This window comes from Syngnathus scovelli, chromosome 4 (assembly GCF_024217435.2).
Source record: "Syngnathus scovelli strain Florida chromosome 4, RoL_Ssco_1.2, whole genome shotgun sequence".
In the NCBI taxonomy this organism is placed as follows: domain Eukaryota; kingdom Metazoa; phylum Chordata; class Actinopteri; order Syngnathiformes; family Syngnathidae; genus Syngnathus; species Syngnathus scovelli.
The window spans coordinates 8,660,202-8,676,803 of record NC_090850.1 but is presented as its reverse complement, the minus strand read 5'-3'; the positions used below and the strand labels follow the sequence as shown (position 1 = coordinate 8,676,803).

Genomic DNA, 16,602 nt, shown 5'->3' with positions numbered 1-16,602 from the left:
AAAAATGCGCTTATTTTAACAAAAACTCGTTATTTTTCACAAGTCATTAATCTCAATAAAAACAATCCTAAATACCTATTTGATACAGTGGCAAAGCTAACTCTGCGCCAGCCGACCCCCGATAGCTCCTGCCACTCAGCTGACGAGTTTGATATGAAATTTTTTGCTCAAAAGATTGAGTCCATTAGGGACGAGATCAAGAATACCATTCCAATCGCTCCGCCGGTTACTAGCGCTGGGGATCATGCAATAACCCTCTCAAATTTTAAAAGCGTGTCCCTTGAAATGCTTACAAAATTGGTTAGTGCGGCTAAACAAACAACATGTTTACTCGACCCGCTTCCAGCCAAACTACTTAAAGAATTATTTCCAATTTTAGGACCGTCCGTCTTAAATACAATCAATCTGTCTGTTTCCTCTGGGATAGTGCCAACAGCCTTTAAAACCGCTATTATTAAACCGCTACTTAAGCGAGCAAATCTTGACCCGGACTGTCTCAGTAATTATAGGCCAGTTTCAAATCTCCCATTCATAGCAAAACTTCTTGAAAAAGTAGTAACGCAGCAGCTTATTGATTACATGGTCGCTAATAATCGATATGACTCTTTTCAGTCTGGTTTTAGAGCTAATCATTCCACAGAGACAGCACTTGCTAAAATGACTAATGATCTCCTCATAGCTATGGATTCAAATACGTCATCTGTATTGCTACTACTTGATCTTAGTGCTGCCTTTGACACTAGACTTCGATATTTTATTAGGGCGTCTTAAAAGTTGTGTTGGTATCTAGGGTCAGCACTCAGCTGGTTCAATTCCTATCTATCAGACAGGACGCACCGAGTGGTCCATGGCAATACGTCCTCTGAGCTCTATAATGTTACGTGTGGTGTCCCACAGGGATCGGTACTCGGACCGATTTTATTTAATATTTATATGATTCCGCTTGGGGACATAATACGTAAATATAATATTAGTTTTCAATGCTACGCGGATGACACCCAATTATATATGCCGTTATCGATGACAGACCCGCGGGACTGTTGTAATCTCGAGGCGTGCCTTGCGGAGATCAAGCAATGGATGTCTCTCAACTTCCTTCGTCTTAACCCAGATAAAACTGAGATGTTGATAATTGGTCCTACACGTTATCAACACTTATTTAAGGAAACCACTATAACTATAGATAACCGTACTATCACTCAGAGTGATACGGTAACTAATCTCGGGGTAATATTTGACCAAACGCTCTCCTTTCAAAAACACATTAAGAATATAACCAGGATTGTGTTTTTTCACCTTCGTAATATTGCTAAGATTCGTCCTATCCTCTCGACCGGGGATGCGGAAACTATTATACATGCGTTCGTCACGTCGCGCCTGGACTACTGTAATGTATTATTCTCTGGTCTTCCTAAGTCCAGTATCAAAAGTCTACAGTTAGTGCAAAATGCCGCTGCGAGGCTGCTCTCACGGTCAAGAAAATTTGATCACATTACCCCAATATTAGCCAAATTACATTGGCTCCCGGTCCATTTAAGATGTGACTTCAAGGTTCTTCTACTAACCTATAAATCACTGCATGGCTTAGCGCCTTCATATCTCGTCGACCTAGTCATTCCTTATGTTCCGTCTCGTAACCTTCGTTCGTAAAACGCTAGTCTTTTAGTTACACCGAGGGCCAAGAAAATGTCTGCAGGGTCTACAGCATTCTCTATTCGGGCTCCAGAGCTTTGGAATGCCCTACCAATGGATATTAGAACTACTACCTCAGTAGAAACATTTAAGACACGTTTAAAGACACATTTCTATGAGATGGCCTTTAACTAACTTGTAGTGGCCGATTTGGCCGGAGTTTGTTTTGTTCTCTCTGCCCACCCCCTCCCTGGCTGGGGAGGGGGTTAGGTGGCTCAAAAGCTGACAGCGGCTAGCTGGATTCTTGGGGACCAATTCAAGATGAAGAAACTGCAGCTCAACCTCCTTGAAGACACTGCCAGGACAATCAAGGGCACCTCCGACATCCATTTTTTCATTGATTTTCATATTATGTATTACTTGTGCCCTCTCTGCATCCATTACAACCTAGTGATCCTGAAAGGGGGATCCTTCCATCTGTGGTCCCTTCTCAAGGTTTCTCATTTTCCCCTGGCAGGGTTTTTTTGAGTTTTTCCTTGCCCTTTTGGGAGCTTAAGATCAGGGGATGCTTTGAGAATAATTGTCAATTTTGGCTATGTGAAGCCCTTTGAGACTGTTTGTGATTTAGGGCTATACAAATAAACTTGACTTGACTTGACTTGACTTGACTTGACCAGACGCTCGCCTTCGAGCCTCAACTCCAAGCCTGGCTCCAGAGGGGGGCCCCGGTGACCCACGTCCAGGCAACGGAAAACGAAATCCATTTATATTTTTCATCACAAGGGCTTCGTGACCTGCTTTTTCTGGCCCCTCACCTATGACCCTTTTGCCATGGGTGACCCTACCAGGGACATGAAGCCCCAAACAACTTGGCTCCTAGGATTATTAGGACATGCTAACCCCACCACTACGATAAGGTGATGACTCACGGAGGGGCCGAGTTTTACAGTATGAGAAAAAACAGTGGAAGAACTTCCTACCTCCTTTGAGATGGGTCCTTATTCTTGTTTTTGTCAATGCAATAAACATCAGCTAAAGTGAACTCACCTATTTTTGGAGGCCTTGAAGGCAGTATCAAAGAGCACTACTACATGCTTCAGACACTTTCATTCTGGTAGTGGACTTTAATGATCACGTGGGCAATGACAGTGAGATTTGAAAAGGTGTGATTGTAAAAAGCAACCTATTTAGTTTGCACTTGGTACTTTTACGCGAGTCCTATTATTCCAAAGTAAGTACTCTACCAACCTCTGGATTTCAGTACTCATCAACTATTATCCATAAGGGACAGACACCATGCTCAAGCACAAGTTAAGTGCAATAGACACCAGAACAAAAAGCTGCAGTTTAATGATAGACTTCATGGTAATGCAATTGGATTGGCAACTCCATGTCTTGGCTACATGGGTGAAAGAGGGGCACAGCTGTCAACTGATCACGCACTACTAGGTGGCTTGGATGTTATCCTGACTGACTCTTCAGCAGAACCATGGTAGAAACTCGGTTGTGTTCATTGTTACACCCAGACCTGGATGTCCGGGACTCTGTGCTGTGGACAAATAGTATATTTAAAAGCTAAATGTGCTGCCTAGTGTCAGTGGTGTCTTGGTCCTGCCACTAGGGGGACTGTTGCGCTAGAGATCGGAGAGATTGAAAGTGAAGAAGAGACATGCGAACAAGAAGGCATAGTTGGAAGAAAATGCACATTGTTTGAATGTTGGTGCTGTTCTAAAATAAATATGAGTTAAGATCTGCTGAGAAACAGTATGTAACTCTCGGTTGGATTATGGGAAGAAAAATAAAATGTTGAATACAGTGCATGTAATAGGTTACCCTCACACGCAAGCTGTGCTTGCAGTTTCTTTAGAAATATATTTTATTAGCTTTAAAAGGTTTAGTCACAGTTGTGTTTTGTGATTTGCATTTAGGTTATACTTTCCTCAAGACATGAGGGCACATAGAGTAGGAGAAAGAAAATCCTTCAGCCCTGGTGGACGATGCACTGCGTAGGCTGCGAGGGCCTTTTACTCAGGCTTCCAATAATATTGGTTAATTGCAAGATTTCTCTAGCTTTTCTCAACTTGCATCACGAGTAGGCGTACAAGATTTTACAGTGGGGGTATATTGCTGCTGACAGAATAGTGTTTATAAACTCTCTTCTAATTGTCATTCCCTGCTCAGAGGCGCATTTTTCTTGCCGATTCCCCTGAGAGAGGTTTCCCCAGAATCTACGTAAAAGGATTCCTTCCCACACCATGGTCTTGGGAACATCTCATTTTCATCCTCCCTCAGCTTGCTCATGAACACGCATACTTTCTGTCACCATGGCATTGTGTCTCCCTGTACTCTCACTTACAGTTTCTTCTTTTTTTTTTCTTTTTACTCTAAAACACATGCCCTCTCAGATCTTATAGATCCACCAAGGGAGGTAAAATCTCCCTCACATTGTGCAGAGTCGTGGGCCCATACTCTGACAAATGACATGCTCAGCCCACCAGGTCTGCGGGGGGAGGGAAAATCTGTAAGCTAAGAAGGGAAATGGACTTGATTGGACAAAGTAACTCAGTAACCAGTGAGGAGCATTTGATTGGGCTCAGGCAAGTCATGAGGCAAACTGTAAAAACTGCAATAATATATCACACCTATCGTATTTTCCGCACCATAAGGCATCCTTATTATAAGCCTTTAATTTTCTCAAATAACGAAGGTCCGCCTTTTATTAAGATGCGCCTTTTGTGTGGACCGAATTCTAAAATTTGTAAATGTTGTGTGGCTGCCGCCAAACAGAGACGTATATATGTAGGCGTAATATGTAGACCTGATGAACCAATCAGAGGACATTCCGTTTTATGTAGATCGGGGCAGTAAACCAATCAGAGGACTGTACGGAATACGTAGAGTGCGTACCTCCACCGCCATTCATAAATAAATACAAAGAAAACAGCATTAGGACCATCTAAAGTGGCATCGAAAAAGAGAGTCGGGATCATTGCCGAAGAGCAACGTGACGATGACAAGACAATGGCGAGAGGGAATCTGGCATGTTTAATGGCGATCTTGTCCAACTGTTTAATTCAAACACAGAGGATGAGGACTTTAATGGATTTGTGTATGAATATTGATTAACAACTAGGATTTGCGAATTCTGGAGAAATTGTATGTGAAGGCGAAGAAGCTGAATAAATAGTACTTGGGGAATGCTAAAGGGAAAAAGGAAGTTTTGCAAACTTTTGCGCAAGTTTTGCGTAGATATGATTTTTTTTAATTGTGGTTATCTTAGGAATGTTGACAATCCTCCCCCGTGTGAGTTGAATGAGCTGAATAATGTAAATTTTAAACAGGAACGATGTAAATGATAAACTATAGCTGAACTCACTGTCTTGCTCCCGTAATGTTTTTTGCTGTTTACTGGAGGTAATGCATGCGCCCTATAATGTGGTGGGACCGATGTGTGGATTAAGTAGCAAGAATAGCCCCAAAAATTGACCTTTTAGCCCGAAGCGCCTTATGATGCGGAAAATGCGGTACATTATGTTTATAGAGCTGACCACAAACCAAACAATGCACAAAGAGATGACGCTGTCAAGTCTGTTAAGAAGAGTGAAACATGAACCACAACCCTGTACACACATTTGTCTAAACAGTTAGTGACCCCGGCTTCGGCTTGTGTTTAAGATTGGTTGAACATTCATAATAAATCACTTACGGGTTTTCCTTGGCTAACTCTTGGGCGAGGTAAATCGCCATGGGATCCCGGTCTAAGGCCAGGACTGTAACATCAGAAACTGCTTCAAGTATTGCCTTGGTATGACCACCACCACCAAACGTCATGTCGAGGACCACCTACATGAGAGAACGTGAAAATTTAAGATATACTATACATGTTTTCATTGCAGCTTTTATATTTCTAGTAAGCTCTGATCTATGGTGCATATCTTGGTTCATTTGTGATATACATGACATCAATTGGAGAGACAATAAAATGTTTCATGTATGTAAATTCAGTTTGCTATAGTTGTAAAGATTTGTCCTCAACAGTAGAATGACAATTGACTTTCTTTAATAAACGTTAAAAGCAGAGGTGGGCATCGTCCCTCCCTTCCCTCATCAGTGAGGGCCAATCGGCGTTGGGAACTGAAGAAATAAAGAAAATTAACACTAAAAACAATGGACACACTCGAGCACAATGTGGTGATCAGTGATATAAAAACAATGCAGGACAAATGTCATGGCAGTTTGTGGGACCATAAAGTACATAATGCTGTTTTGTTTTTTCTTATTTTTGGCTGCATGTCAGGTGTGAGGTACTTGTGTGTGACGTGGCACCAGTAAGTTAATTCTGAACGGCGTTTGGCTAACTCAGACCAACTGGGAGAGGCTGAAAACTCTGGAATGGAGGACAATGCCCACCTCCAGTCGTTAGAGCCCTCAACGTCACTTGTTGTAACTGTGACCAGCATGACACTAAGCTGCCCATGGCACGCAGTTAGAAATATTGTTTGAAGCTATTAGTTTTTTAATTCTTTATTAAATGCACCATATAAAATATGACATGCTTTGCAGATCAATATCTTTATTAAGCTTAAGGTTTACCGATCAATATGTTATAATGGACAATGACATCCAGTGAGTGAAATATGACTTCTTATACAAAGCAATTATTTTTTTTTTTGCTATTGTTTTAACGCGGTTCACAAATTCTGTAACCCAAAGTCCGCGTAAAATCAACATTTAGGTGTATTTTGTGATCGATTTGGTTAGTCGTTGCAGTGACACAGACTCTGCACCAGCCTGTCGAGGTGGAAGCTTAGGCAAGTCAATGCTATTACTTTAATGGTCGAGCTACAATCCTACCCACACCTCTGGTCACAGGCTGTTGTAATCAAAAGAAAAAAAAATCACAGATATAATGAGGTTCATTCTCTGTTAGAGATAGGTCAGAAGCTTGGTTGTAAATGGGGGGCTCAGAACCAAGCTGCTGTTCCTCCACATTAAGAGAAGCCAGATGAAGTGATTTGGGTTTCTGGTAAGGGTGCCTCCTGGATGTGTCACTGGTAAGGAGAAGGCCCAAAGAACAACCCAGGACATGCTGGCGAGACTATGTCTCTCCAGCAGGCCTGGGATTGCTTCAGGGTCCCCCCTGGAAAAAAGGCAGGGAAAAAGGAAATCTAAACTTCCCTGCTTAGATGCTTCCCACAACACCCAACACAAGATGAACAAGAAAAAATGGAACCGTGATTTTCTTTTAATCTACATATCAAATTCATTTAAAAACGAGATTCAATTCGACGAATGAACATTTCTCGATTTACTCTTAAAGAAATGCTTTAAGGTGACATATCATGACTGAACTCAACTGTCAGATACCTAAAGAAAAAAACATTTTGAAAAAAAATCAGCTATCCTAACTCTGATTTCATCTACTACAGAAATATTAAGTTATACAAACAGTTGTCTGATTAATTGATTTTTAAATGACAAGGAAATGCTCGCTATTCCTCACAAAAACATTAAACATGTCAATCGATGGTGACGTGGAAGGTGGGCTGTGTGCGTGAATGTGTGAGGAAAGAAATGATCAATGGCGGTTCCTTCTCCTTTTCAGCGCACAGCAGCAGACAGGGGAGGGGGTGTGGGCTAGTGGGATGACTCACGCGCATAATGAACTTGCCTGTTGTGCTATTCAATACAAAAAAGGGAGAAGGAAAAGCAAAGAAGATATGCTTTTATAAAAACTTGATGACATTCCATAAAGCGCCCATGAGACAAACTAGTTCATGACTGAAGTGTACAGTACTTGTCACAATATTTTTACACTTCTTCCATGAGATATGCCCAAAAGAACAAATGGAACTTTGTTTATTTTACTGCTTTAAGTGGAAAAACAACAAAAACTCACTGTTTGTTATTTGTATAGCCGCTAAATGTGTATTCACATTTTCAATGTTGCACCAAACATGCTTGACGAAATTTGATACTGAACCCAAACAAATGCAACAACACAACAACACACATATTTAATGTTTGTAAGGCTTATTAGTAAGCTGTACCTTAACAGTACCGTATTTTCCAGACTATAAGTCACTCCGGGGTACAAGTCACACCAGCCATAAAATGCATAATAAAGAAGAAAAGGACATATGTAAGTCCCACTGGAGTATTAGTTACATTTTGGGGGGAAATGTATTTGATAAAATCCAACATCAAAAACAGACATGTCATCTTGAAAGGCAATTTAAAATAAAAATAGAATAGAGGCAACAACAGGCTGAATATTTGTACGGTGTGCTAACGTAACATGACACAAAAACAACGAACTGAGAACGTGCCTGACTTAACATATTACGAGTTATTCAGATAGCTATAGCATAAATAATATGCTAACAAGTATACCAAACTATCCGTGTCACTCCAAATCACTAAATCCAGTAAAATTTTCATTCTCCGTGTCACTTTTAAACAACTCTGCTAACTCCGGAGGTAGAAGATTCCTCTTCTACGTGGCTTACGTCAGACTCATCGTCAGTTGCAGTTCCAATTATTCCACAGGCCTAGAGCGCCCTAATGCCGTTTAGTGTGAAAATAACATGTGAAATGATATAATAATGTGTTAATAATTTCACACATAAGTCACACCCAAACTATGAAAAGAACTGCGACTTATAGTCCGAAAAATACGGTATATTGCAGTGATGATAGTGATGGGATTTTTTTGTCCAGAACTTTCAGTGTTTGTTTGTACAGATGTTGTAATGGTGTTAGCCTGGGACCAGCTTGTCAGGCAGTACGTAATTGAATGCATATTGATTATGGCTGCTTGGGTGATTTCTGATCAAGTGGAAATTGGACAAAATGAATATTACTTTTTTATTGTTTGTTTTTATTGTTGTTCACAAGGAATTTACATTTAAAATTGGAGAATTAGAACACCCAGATACTTGAATTCCGTGACAATTTGTAATTTTTTCCTCCCACATTAATCAAGCTAATAACTGTAATGAACATTTTCTTCTTGATAAATGTTGTGTGATATCTGCCTTTGCCAGCAGAGGGAACAGGAGAGTTGGAGTGATGCAGTGAGGCTGCAAGGTGGTAGTATGTACATAGATTGCAGGACACTTCAGCAGTCCTCTCACAGCATCATTAAAGACATTGTTCCGCATAATAGACTCACTTTGTATTTATAAATAGTATGGTTTATGGAAATCTATTTGGTCTAGGTGGAAAAAGAGGCCTGATTACAGCCCATCTTATGGTTGAATTCATTAAAGGGAACGGGAACCTGAGAGAAGCCAGAGTACTCACCTAAATCCTACCTGTGACTCCCAAGCCCAGGTCAGTTACAGTGAGGGATCTAAAATGTCATTGAGAGGAGTTTTTTACAGATCTTGTTACACTAACGGACAGACCATTAGGGAGACAGAAACACCGGTGCAGGATCGCTTTTCTTGTCGCGTCCGTTGCCATGGCAAGAGTGAAGCTAACCGGTTTGCATTTCTTCTTCTGGTATACAGAGTTCATGGCAAGACAACTGGACATGAACTGGCACAAGAGGAATCATGGCAGGAGTTGTCTTTTTTAATAACATTATTTGGGTAGATTTACTCAAATACTCTGTACCGATAAATGATCAACTTTATTCTGGAGACAAATCTCACTTGAAGCTGCCTTTCTAAAATTATATATACGTACAAAACCAGTTACATGTATTTACGTAAAATCAAACATAGATTTTTGTGGCTTTATTCAATTATTGTAATGTCACAAACAATTTTAAACCTTTTCTAAAATAGGCAAATACTGCATACAGGCAAGTTTCATTTGTTTGACTACCGCTGCATAGACACACTGATCACTTTTTTTGTTTATAAACATTGGGGAGAAAGCCTTTGTTTGCATTAGTCTTACAGGTAGGAGGCAGCATTGGGGAAAGGGATCTCCAAAACAGATGGTCGTTGAATAGATAAACTGATGAAGACATGACAGCTTCCTACACTTTGTGTGTATATAGTGATCAGTAACGTCTCAGATGACTACCTGTAAAAACTAAACATTCTGCTCGTGTATCAAAATGAGCAAAGGCGTGAGTGAAAGATCCAGGAGCACAGACACATTGACACAACTCTTTTCTTTGCCAAACGGCAACTTGTATGTTTAGGGTAATCTTTCTTTTGTCAGCGGAATGTAATAAAGTTGCAACAAATACTTAAATTCCTCAGCTACTCAAGTGCTGTTTGCAGTCTTTTGGGAGACTTTGACTAGAATCGGTATTTGAGTGAGTTATGAGAAAACATGTCTATGCATGCATGCGAAGAAAAACATTTTCTTTAACTGCCTCCATAAACTCTAGACAGAACGCAGTAAAGCTTGCCAGTATGAACTAATTTAATATAAAATAATTTCTGCCACTTAATAAAGGTTTGACACACTCTAGAAATATATGTTGTTTCATGTTGTCTACATTGTTCTGTACATGACTTCCAATGGTGTTTTGCATTGTTATGTTGTCAATTTCTTATCTTATTGACCAGACCAACTACTGCTGCATTTTTTTGTACTCGTAACCTATAGGTACTAAACAGTACTCACTAAAAATATGGGAAAGACATTTTTATACTGAATTCCCACTGAGACATTCACAATTCCTAAGAATTATTCTAACAAACAAATGATCATGGAAATGTCCCGCTGTCCAAATGTTTTACAAACTGTGAATCCTGGAAAAGAATACTACAACTAGCCATTTGTGAACTTGCCAATTTATGAACAATTTATGAATACAAAAGTATAGGATACATAGAACAAAAGGCCATAAAGTGCAACAGAAAAAAATAAAGGATAACTTTGTTTTACAGCAAACAAGAAATAAGGTCAAATATGATGCAGAGCATCTATTCAAGATGATTATGCGCTTCATTGGTGCGAGCTATGAAAGATTTCTTTTAAGTGTGACACGCCTGTCAATACAGTGTGCCAGCAAAACAATGCAAACTATATAAAGCTCAAGAGAAGATAGAAGTGAAAAGAGGGGGTGGAATCATCTAACTATATTCACAAAATGTAAAGAAGCATCATGAAAGATGGCTTTCTCTCCTGAAGGTGAATTTCATGCCCCTAAAGGAAGACAAAGGAAGAACAGGGCCAAGTCCATTAGGGAGAGCAAAGAGGAGTCGAGCTAAATGAAGGTTTCGTGGTGGAAGACATCGTAATAGGGAAAACACATCTAGAGGCATTTAGGAAGATGCGTCCAGTAGTTTGAAGCCCGGGTTGACAAAAGCAAGCTTAAATGAAAGGAACTAGAGGATGAGATGGGGGTGGCGAAGGTGGCTTCAGGGAGAAGGGCTTCACAGGGGGTGCTTCTTCGTGCTCCCATATGATCAGATTTTTACTGAACTTGCCCTAGGCGTTACTAGCATGAACAGTTTGAGTAAATTTTTTATGTTTACAGTATGAAATCAAGAGATGGTCCTGGAAACTGTGAAAAGGCATCACAGTTACTCAATAACAGATACTCAATGCATTATTTCATCTCATCTTAACATAAATGGTCACAGAAATAGTAATGAATGAGAAAGTCTTGCCATTCATTAGGGTAGCAATCTACTGTATAGTACTCTATAGTACAGCTATTTGAATGGCATAGGGACTGGGCTGGCCCATGAATAAAGAAAATCAGCGTATAGTATATGACACCTATTAGAATGCATTTTTTAAACACCCGAATTATTCTTCAAAAAAAAAAAATTAAATCCATATTTTCATTATGATCATAAGCTTTCCTCATGATTCACTTTGGAAAATCACAGGCGTTTGCTGTTTATGGTTGGCCGTGTGACATCACTACATTTAAAGTAGCAACTATGGTTGGACTATTATAAATTCTACATTTGGATTATTTTTACTACAATAAGATGTAGCTCTTTACATAAATGAGTAAAAACTAAGCACCAAAATACACTAACCTTGTTTTGAATAGATGGAACAGGTTTTCAGTTTTTTAAATGCCTTCCCAGAACCTTAGCCTACAAACTTATGCACTACAAATACTGGCCAATTAAAGGCAAACAAACATGATTTCAAATAAATGAATATCTGGCTTTTAAAACCTTTTGAGCAACATATCAGTAGTCACTTAAATGTTGTACAGAGGCTGAGATCAACCGGAGTGAAATTCCCTGTTTGGCATGCACAAACTTGGTCAATAAAGCTGATTCTGATATGGTGTAGCGCTATGTGAGTCTTATTATACAATTACTAGTTAGGGGTTTTTATCCAGGAAATATGTATCACCGGGGAACTGACGAATTCACTCGGAATGTCATGACTGCTCCACCCCATGGTTCTTCTCCCCAAACTGCCCCTTATAGCTGGAGTACCCCGACAAGGACATGTTCCCCTTGAGGAACACAAGTTCCTTGAAGTTATGTAAACATAGCATTTTTGGTGATATAGCCTGTCAAAAAGAAAAAAAAAAAGTTGTGATATCTCATTATTTCACTGACCCACTGAGAGCTTTCCTTTCTTTCCCTCATCATCCATCCTTTTTCTTCCTCTCGTACTTCTACTTCCTCTCTTACACCTTTGTTTCATTTATTCTTCTTTTCTTTTCACAAATATTTAACTCATCTGTTACAAACTCGCAGGCCAGGGGCCATTTGAGACCTGCCAAATTGTATTTTGTAGTCCCCTACTTGAAAAGTGTAATGAGTGTTTAATGGTCTTCAGTGTATGTTTTTTTTTTAATTCAGAAAGCAAGCAGATGGAAAAAAAATATTTAACAATAAATATTTTGCAGATTATGTAAACATCAGCTAGTGAGGATATGCAGAATAAAACAAAATTTTGACATCTTGAGGTTAGCTCTTTTAAAATGCTGTTTAAGCCGTATCAACGTTGGATGGATGGATAAACTAATTAAAAGTAAAACTGCCATAGCCATTGCTGCCTTGAGCATTCAGATAATTAGATGTGTGGTAACACCATGCCTGCATCTGAGACAGTGACAATTGCTTTCATCACAAAGCTGAGTGGTCAGTGAGTCTCCAGTGTTGAAGTTCACAGACTCCTTGCATTTGATAGTGTTCTGAAACCAGCAAATGCGCAGGTTGACTTCACAGTCCTACATGGACCAGTCACAACATTATGCACTTGCACAATACAGTGAGATCCAGTACAAATTATTCTGCCTTTAAGATAATAATATTCAGTTTCATTTGCAAGGAGCATTATCAGTTAAATAGTGTCATATTCGGTATTCTTTTTGACAATTTAAAACCATTTTCAATGGTCTTATTAACATGTCAGACATGCTTTGGTCAAACATCTTGGACAGTTCTTACTATAGTGGTATTGGCTCATTTTAGGGGCAGAAGTGTAAAGCCCATGTTGTTAGACTGGTAATTACTCGGCAGGATCTTGCTAGCATGTTACTGCCAGCTTTTGGCGTCTCCTATTCCAACTAACTATACAGTAATGGTTTGCAGTGGGAGACTACCTGTTTTTGCTGTACCGTATTTTCCGGACTATAAGGCGCACCTTCAATGAATGGCCCATTTTAAAACTTTGTCCTTATATAAGGGGCACCAGACTATAAGGCGCACCATTAATGCATCATGTCAGATTTTTAATCTAAATCAAATCGTTCTCGATTTTATCTTTTTTATTTCAACTTCAGACGCAACAAATTACTTATTTACAAAATAAAGATCCATAGTCTTTTTGATTCATGATTCAGTGGGCCACTTATGATTGATTTCATGACACAATGCTTCGGGCCAGTTTAAATTTAGAAATTTGGTCCATATATAAGGCGCACAGGACTATAAGGCGCTCTGTCGGCTTTTGGAAAATTGTAGGTTTTAGGTGCGCCTTATAGTCCGGAAAATACGGTACTAGGAGTATAGTGAGGAAAACAAGCAAGCCATGGACACATGGCCAAAACCGCCACGAGGGTCGCAGGTGTGCTGCAGCCTATCCCAGCTGACTTTGGGCAGGAGGCGGGGGACACTCTGAACTGGTCGCTAGCCAATCGCAGAGCACATGTAGACAAACAACCATTCACACTCACAATCACACCTACGGACAATCTGGAGTGTTCAATCGGCCTACCATGCATGTTTTTGGAATTTTGGAGGAAACCGGAGTACCCAGGTGCGGGGAGAACATGCAAACTACACACAGGAAGGCCGGAGCTGGAATCGAACCCTGCACGTCCGCACTGTGAGGAGGACGTGCTCATGAATCAATCACCGTGCCGCCACAGGGCAATATAACACATTTAATAACAGAAAGCTTTGAGTGCAGACACTGCTTTAACAATAAGTTTAAAAGTATGGCAGGAGAAAGAATGAACACAATGAGAAGGAAACTACCATTACTGGTTGAGGTGAGTGGTGTCATGTCAAGTCAAGCAGGCATGCTATGCCCAACCAAATTAGTCAGGAAACAGAGAAAGCAACAAGTGGGAGCACTTTAGCTGAGACGAACAGCACTTTCAGGGTGAAGCTGGTAATACAGATTGTGTTGGTCTCACAGATCAGTCAATGCCTAATATTTCTTCAAGGCTTTGCATAATGCTGCCTAATGAGTGATCTTTAATGACGTTTTGAAATGTATTAGCATCTGTTACAGTAGATCAGCACTTGACTGAAAAATAAGCATTTGTTAGTTGTTCAAAGACCAAAGTGATGCAAAGTATACACATCCAACAGAATATACACCCTTACAAAAATTATGTTTGCAGGCATACTATGTGCTCAATTAATTCATTGAATAACCACTGCAATTTGGAACGACCCTCCACATCGCCTAATGGTCAATAATAAATATGAGATTATGTTACTATAGATACTGCTACTAATGATAACAGCTAAAGTACATACGTATATTCTTTCCATTTCTCACTGAAAACTGAACCAAATACTGGTTATATTACTTGCATTAACAATAGTAATTTTGCATGATCTGCTCAACTGAGGATGGAGGCAATTTTAGCAGAGGTGGCCAGCATGATGAGATTATGAAGGAAAAAAAAAAAAATAGGTCAAAAAAAGACATAGGCAATTATTTTAGCAAGGGACTGATATCTTGAATGAGTTATAAATAACTTTTCCAAGGACCCAAAGATTCTCAAGCAACAATGACACAAACACATGTTGATGTGATGTCGTGCCAGTTTGAACGTTATTCTCAAGAGGTAAAATGTTGAAACATTAAAAAAAAAAAACCTGTTCTCAGTAGTACTAAAAATTTAGAAGAAAAATGAGCACCTGAAAGCAAAGATATGTTTATTTTCCATAATTGCTTTATCACCATCGTACTTTACATATCAAACTCCGTGAAGCAACTGTCCAAACTAGATAAAGATAAATTCATCTACAAATTTAATGGCGATAATTAATAACTGATTATTTCAAACTCTCATTGATGTTGTAGTACAGTGGTTTTTAACCTGGATTCGGTCAAACCCGAGGGGTTCGGTAAATCGTTCTAAGGGGTTCGGCAGAGCCTCAGGGGGGTCACCTGATTTATCGTGTAAATTCGTGATGACGCATATCTGAACTGGTTTCTCAAAGACAACAGCACAAGTCACACTGATTTGCAGGTATGTAATTTGTTGAGAGTTCATGCATCGTGTTGTTCTTTGAACAAGGTGATGCTCATGCAAGGCAGCTGGGTGGAACACTGGTTAGCACATCCGCCTCAGTTAAGAGGGTGCGGGTTTGATTCCACCCCCAGCCTCCCTGTGTGGAAGTTCTCCTCATGCCCACGTGGGTTTTCTCCGGGCACTCCGATTTCCTCCCACATCCCCAAAACATGCTTGGTAGGCCGATTGAACACTCCAAATTGTCCCTGATTGCAAGTGTGAATGGTTGTTCGTCTCTGTGTGCCCTGCGATTGGCTGGCAACCAGTTCAGGGTGTCCCCCGCCTACTGCTGGGATAGGCTCCAGCACGCCCCCGTGGGAACAAGCGGTATAGAAGATGGATGGATGGATGGATGTTCACGCACGGCTCATTTTGTGCACAAGTATAAAACATCTATGTCTTGAAATTGAAACAAAGAACACATTTTATTTTTTACTTAAGAGATATTTGGTGAATGCGCATATGAAGCTGGTGGAGTTCGGTATATCCAACAACGTTAAGAACTACTGGTATAGTAGTTCACAAATCACAAATACATGCAGCTGGAGTTGGACTAATTCCTGTTGTATAAACTCTTTACATTCTCCCTATCATTAATGGCAAACCTTTCCAGTGTGTCTTGTCTTTCCCCTAAAGTTAGCAGGAAAAGGCTCCAGCCCGCACTTTAACCTTGAAAAGGACAAAGAGGACAAAGACAGCCAGCCCTCACTTTGCAACGCTCTGGGTGCATTTACCATACGTCATCGATCCGCACAGTTGAGTGACGTCAGCCTTGAAGTTGCTGTGCACCCAGTCAGCTCACTTACACAATGGCTACATTGGCAAATGTTGTTTTCAATCCACAACAGGGCCTGATTTGGATCTGATCTTTTTCTGCACTGTTCAGCAAGAAACTCCTGTTTAACCCATGTAGTGTAAATGCTTCCCAAGTCTGAAATTATTCAAAACAGTGATGCATGATAAAAGTATTTCAAACTATTCATTGTTATCCCAAATTTACTAGAAAGTTTGAGAGAATGCAGGTGGACCTTGCAAAAAGCACCAATTGAGCATATGTTGCAGGAATGAGTCATCCCAATCCAGTTATCCACAGGGTATGTATGTGATTACCATACCAACCCTCACATGAGAAATATTTACAGTTAATATTGCAAATACAGTAGACCAACAGTGATATCGATCTAAGATCCACGAAAATTATCGTTACTTGTGTTTCACAGATCAAGATCGACATAGATTATCATTACTTTTGTTACATGGATCACTACTGGATACATACAGTTCAGAATCTTGGTTTGATTGCTGTTAAAGCAATATACTGATAT

At 39.9% G+C, this 16,602-nt stretch overlaps 1 protein-coding gene across 1 annotated transcript in view; it reads right to left on the bottom strand.

Annotated features, from left to right (window-relative positions):
* Window positions 1–16,602, bottom strand: part of mettl15 (methyltransferase 15, mitochondrial 12S rRNA N4-cytidine) — a 45,107-nt gene that overhangs the window by 21,439 nt on the left and 7,066 nt on the right. Inside the window, exon 3 of the mRNA XM_049717365.1 lies at window positions 5,339–5,475. Within this exon, the coding sequence (XP_049573322.1) occupies window positions 5,339–5,475 (137 nt within the window). The remainder of the gene's footprint in view (window positions 1–5,338; window positions 5,476–16,602) is intronic.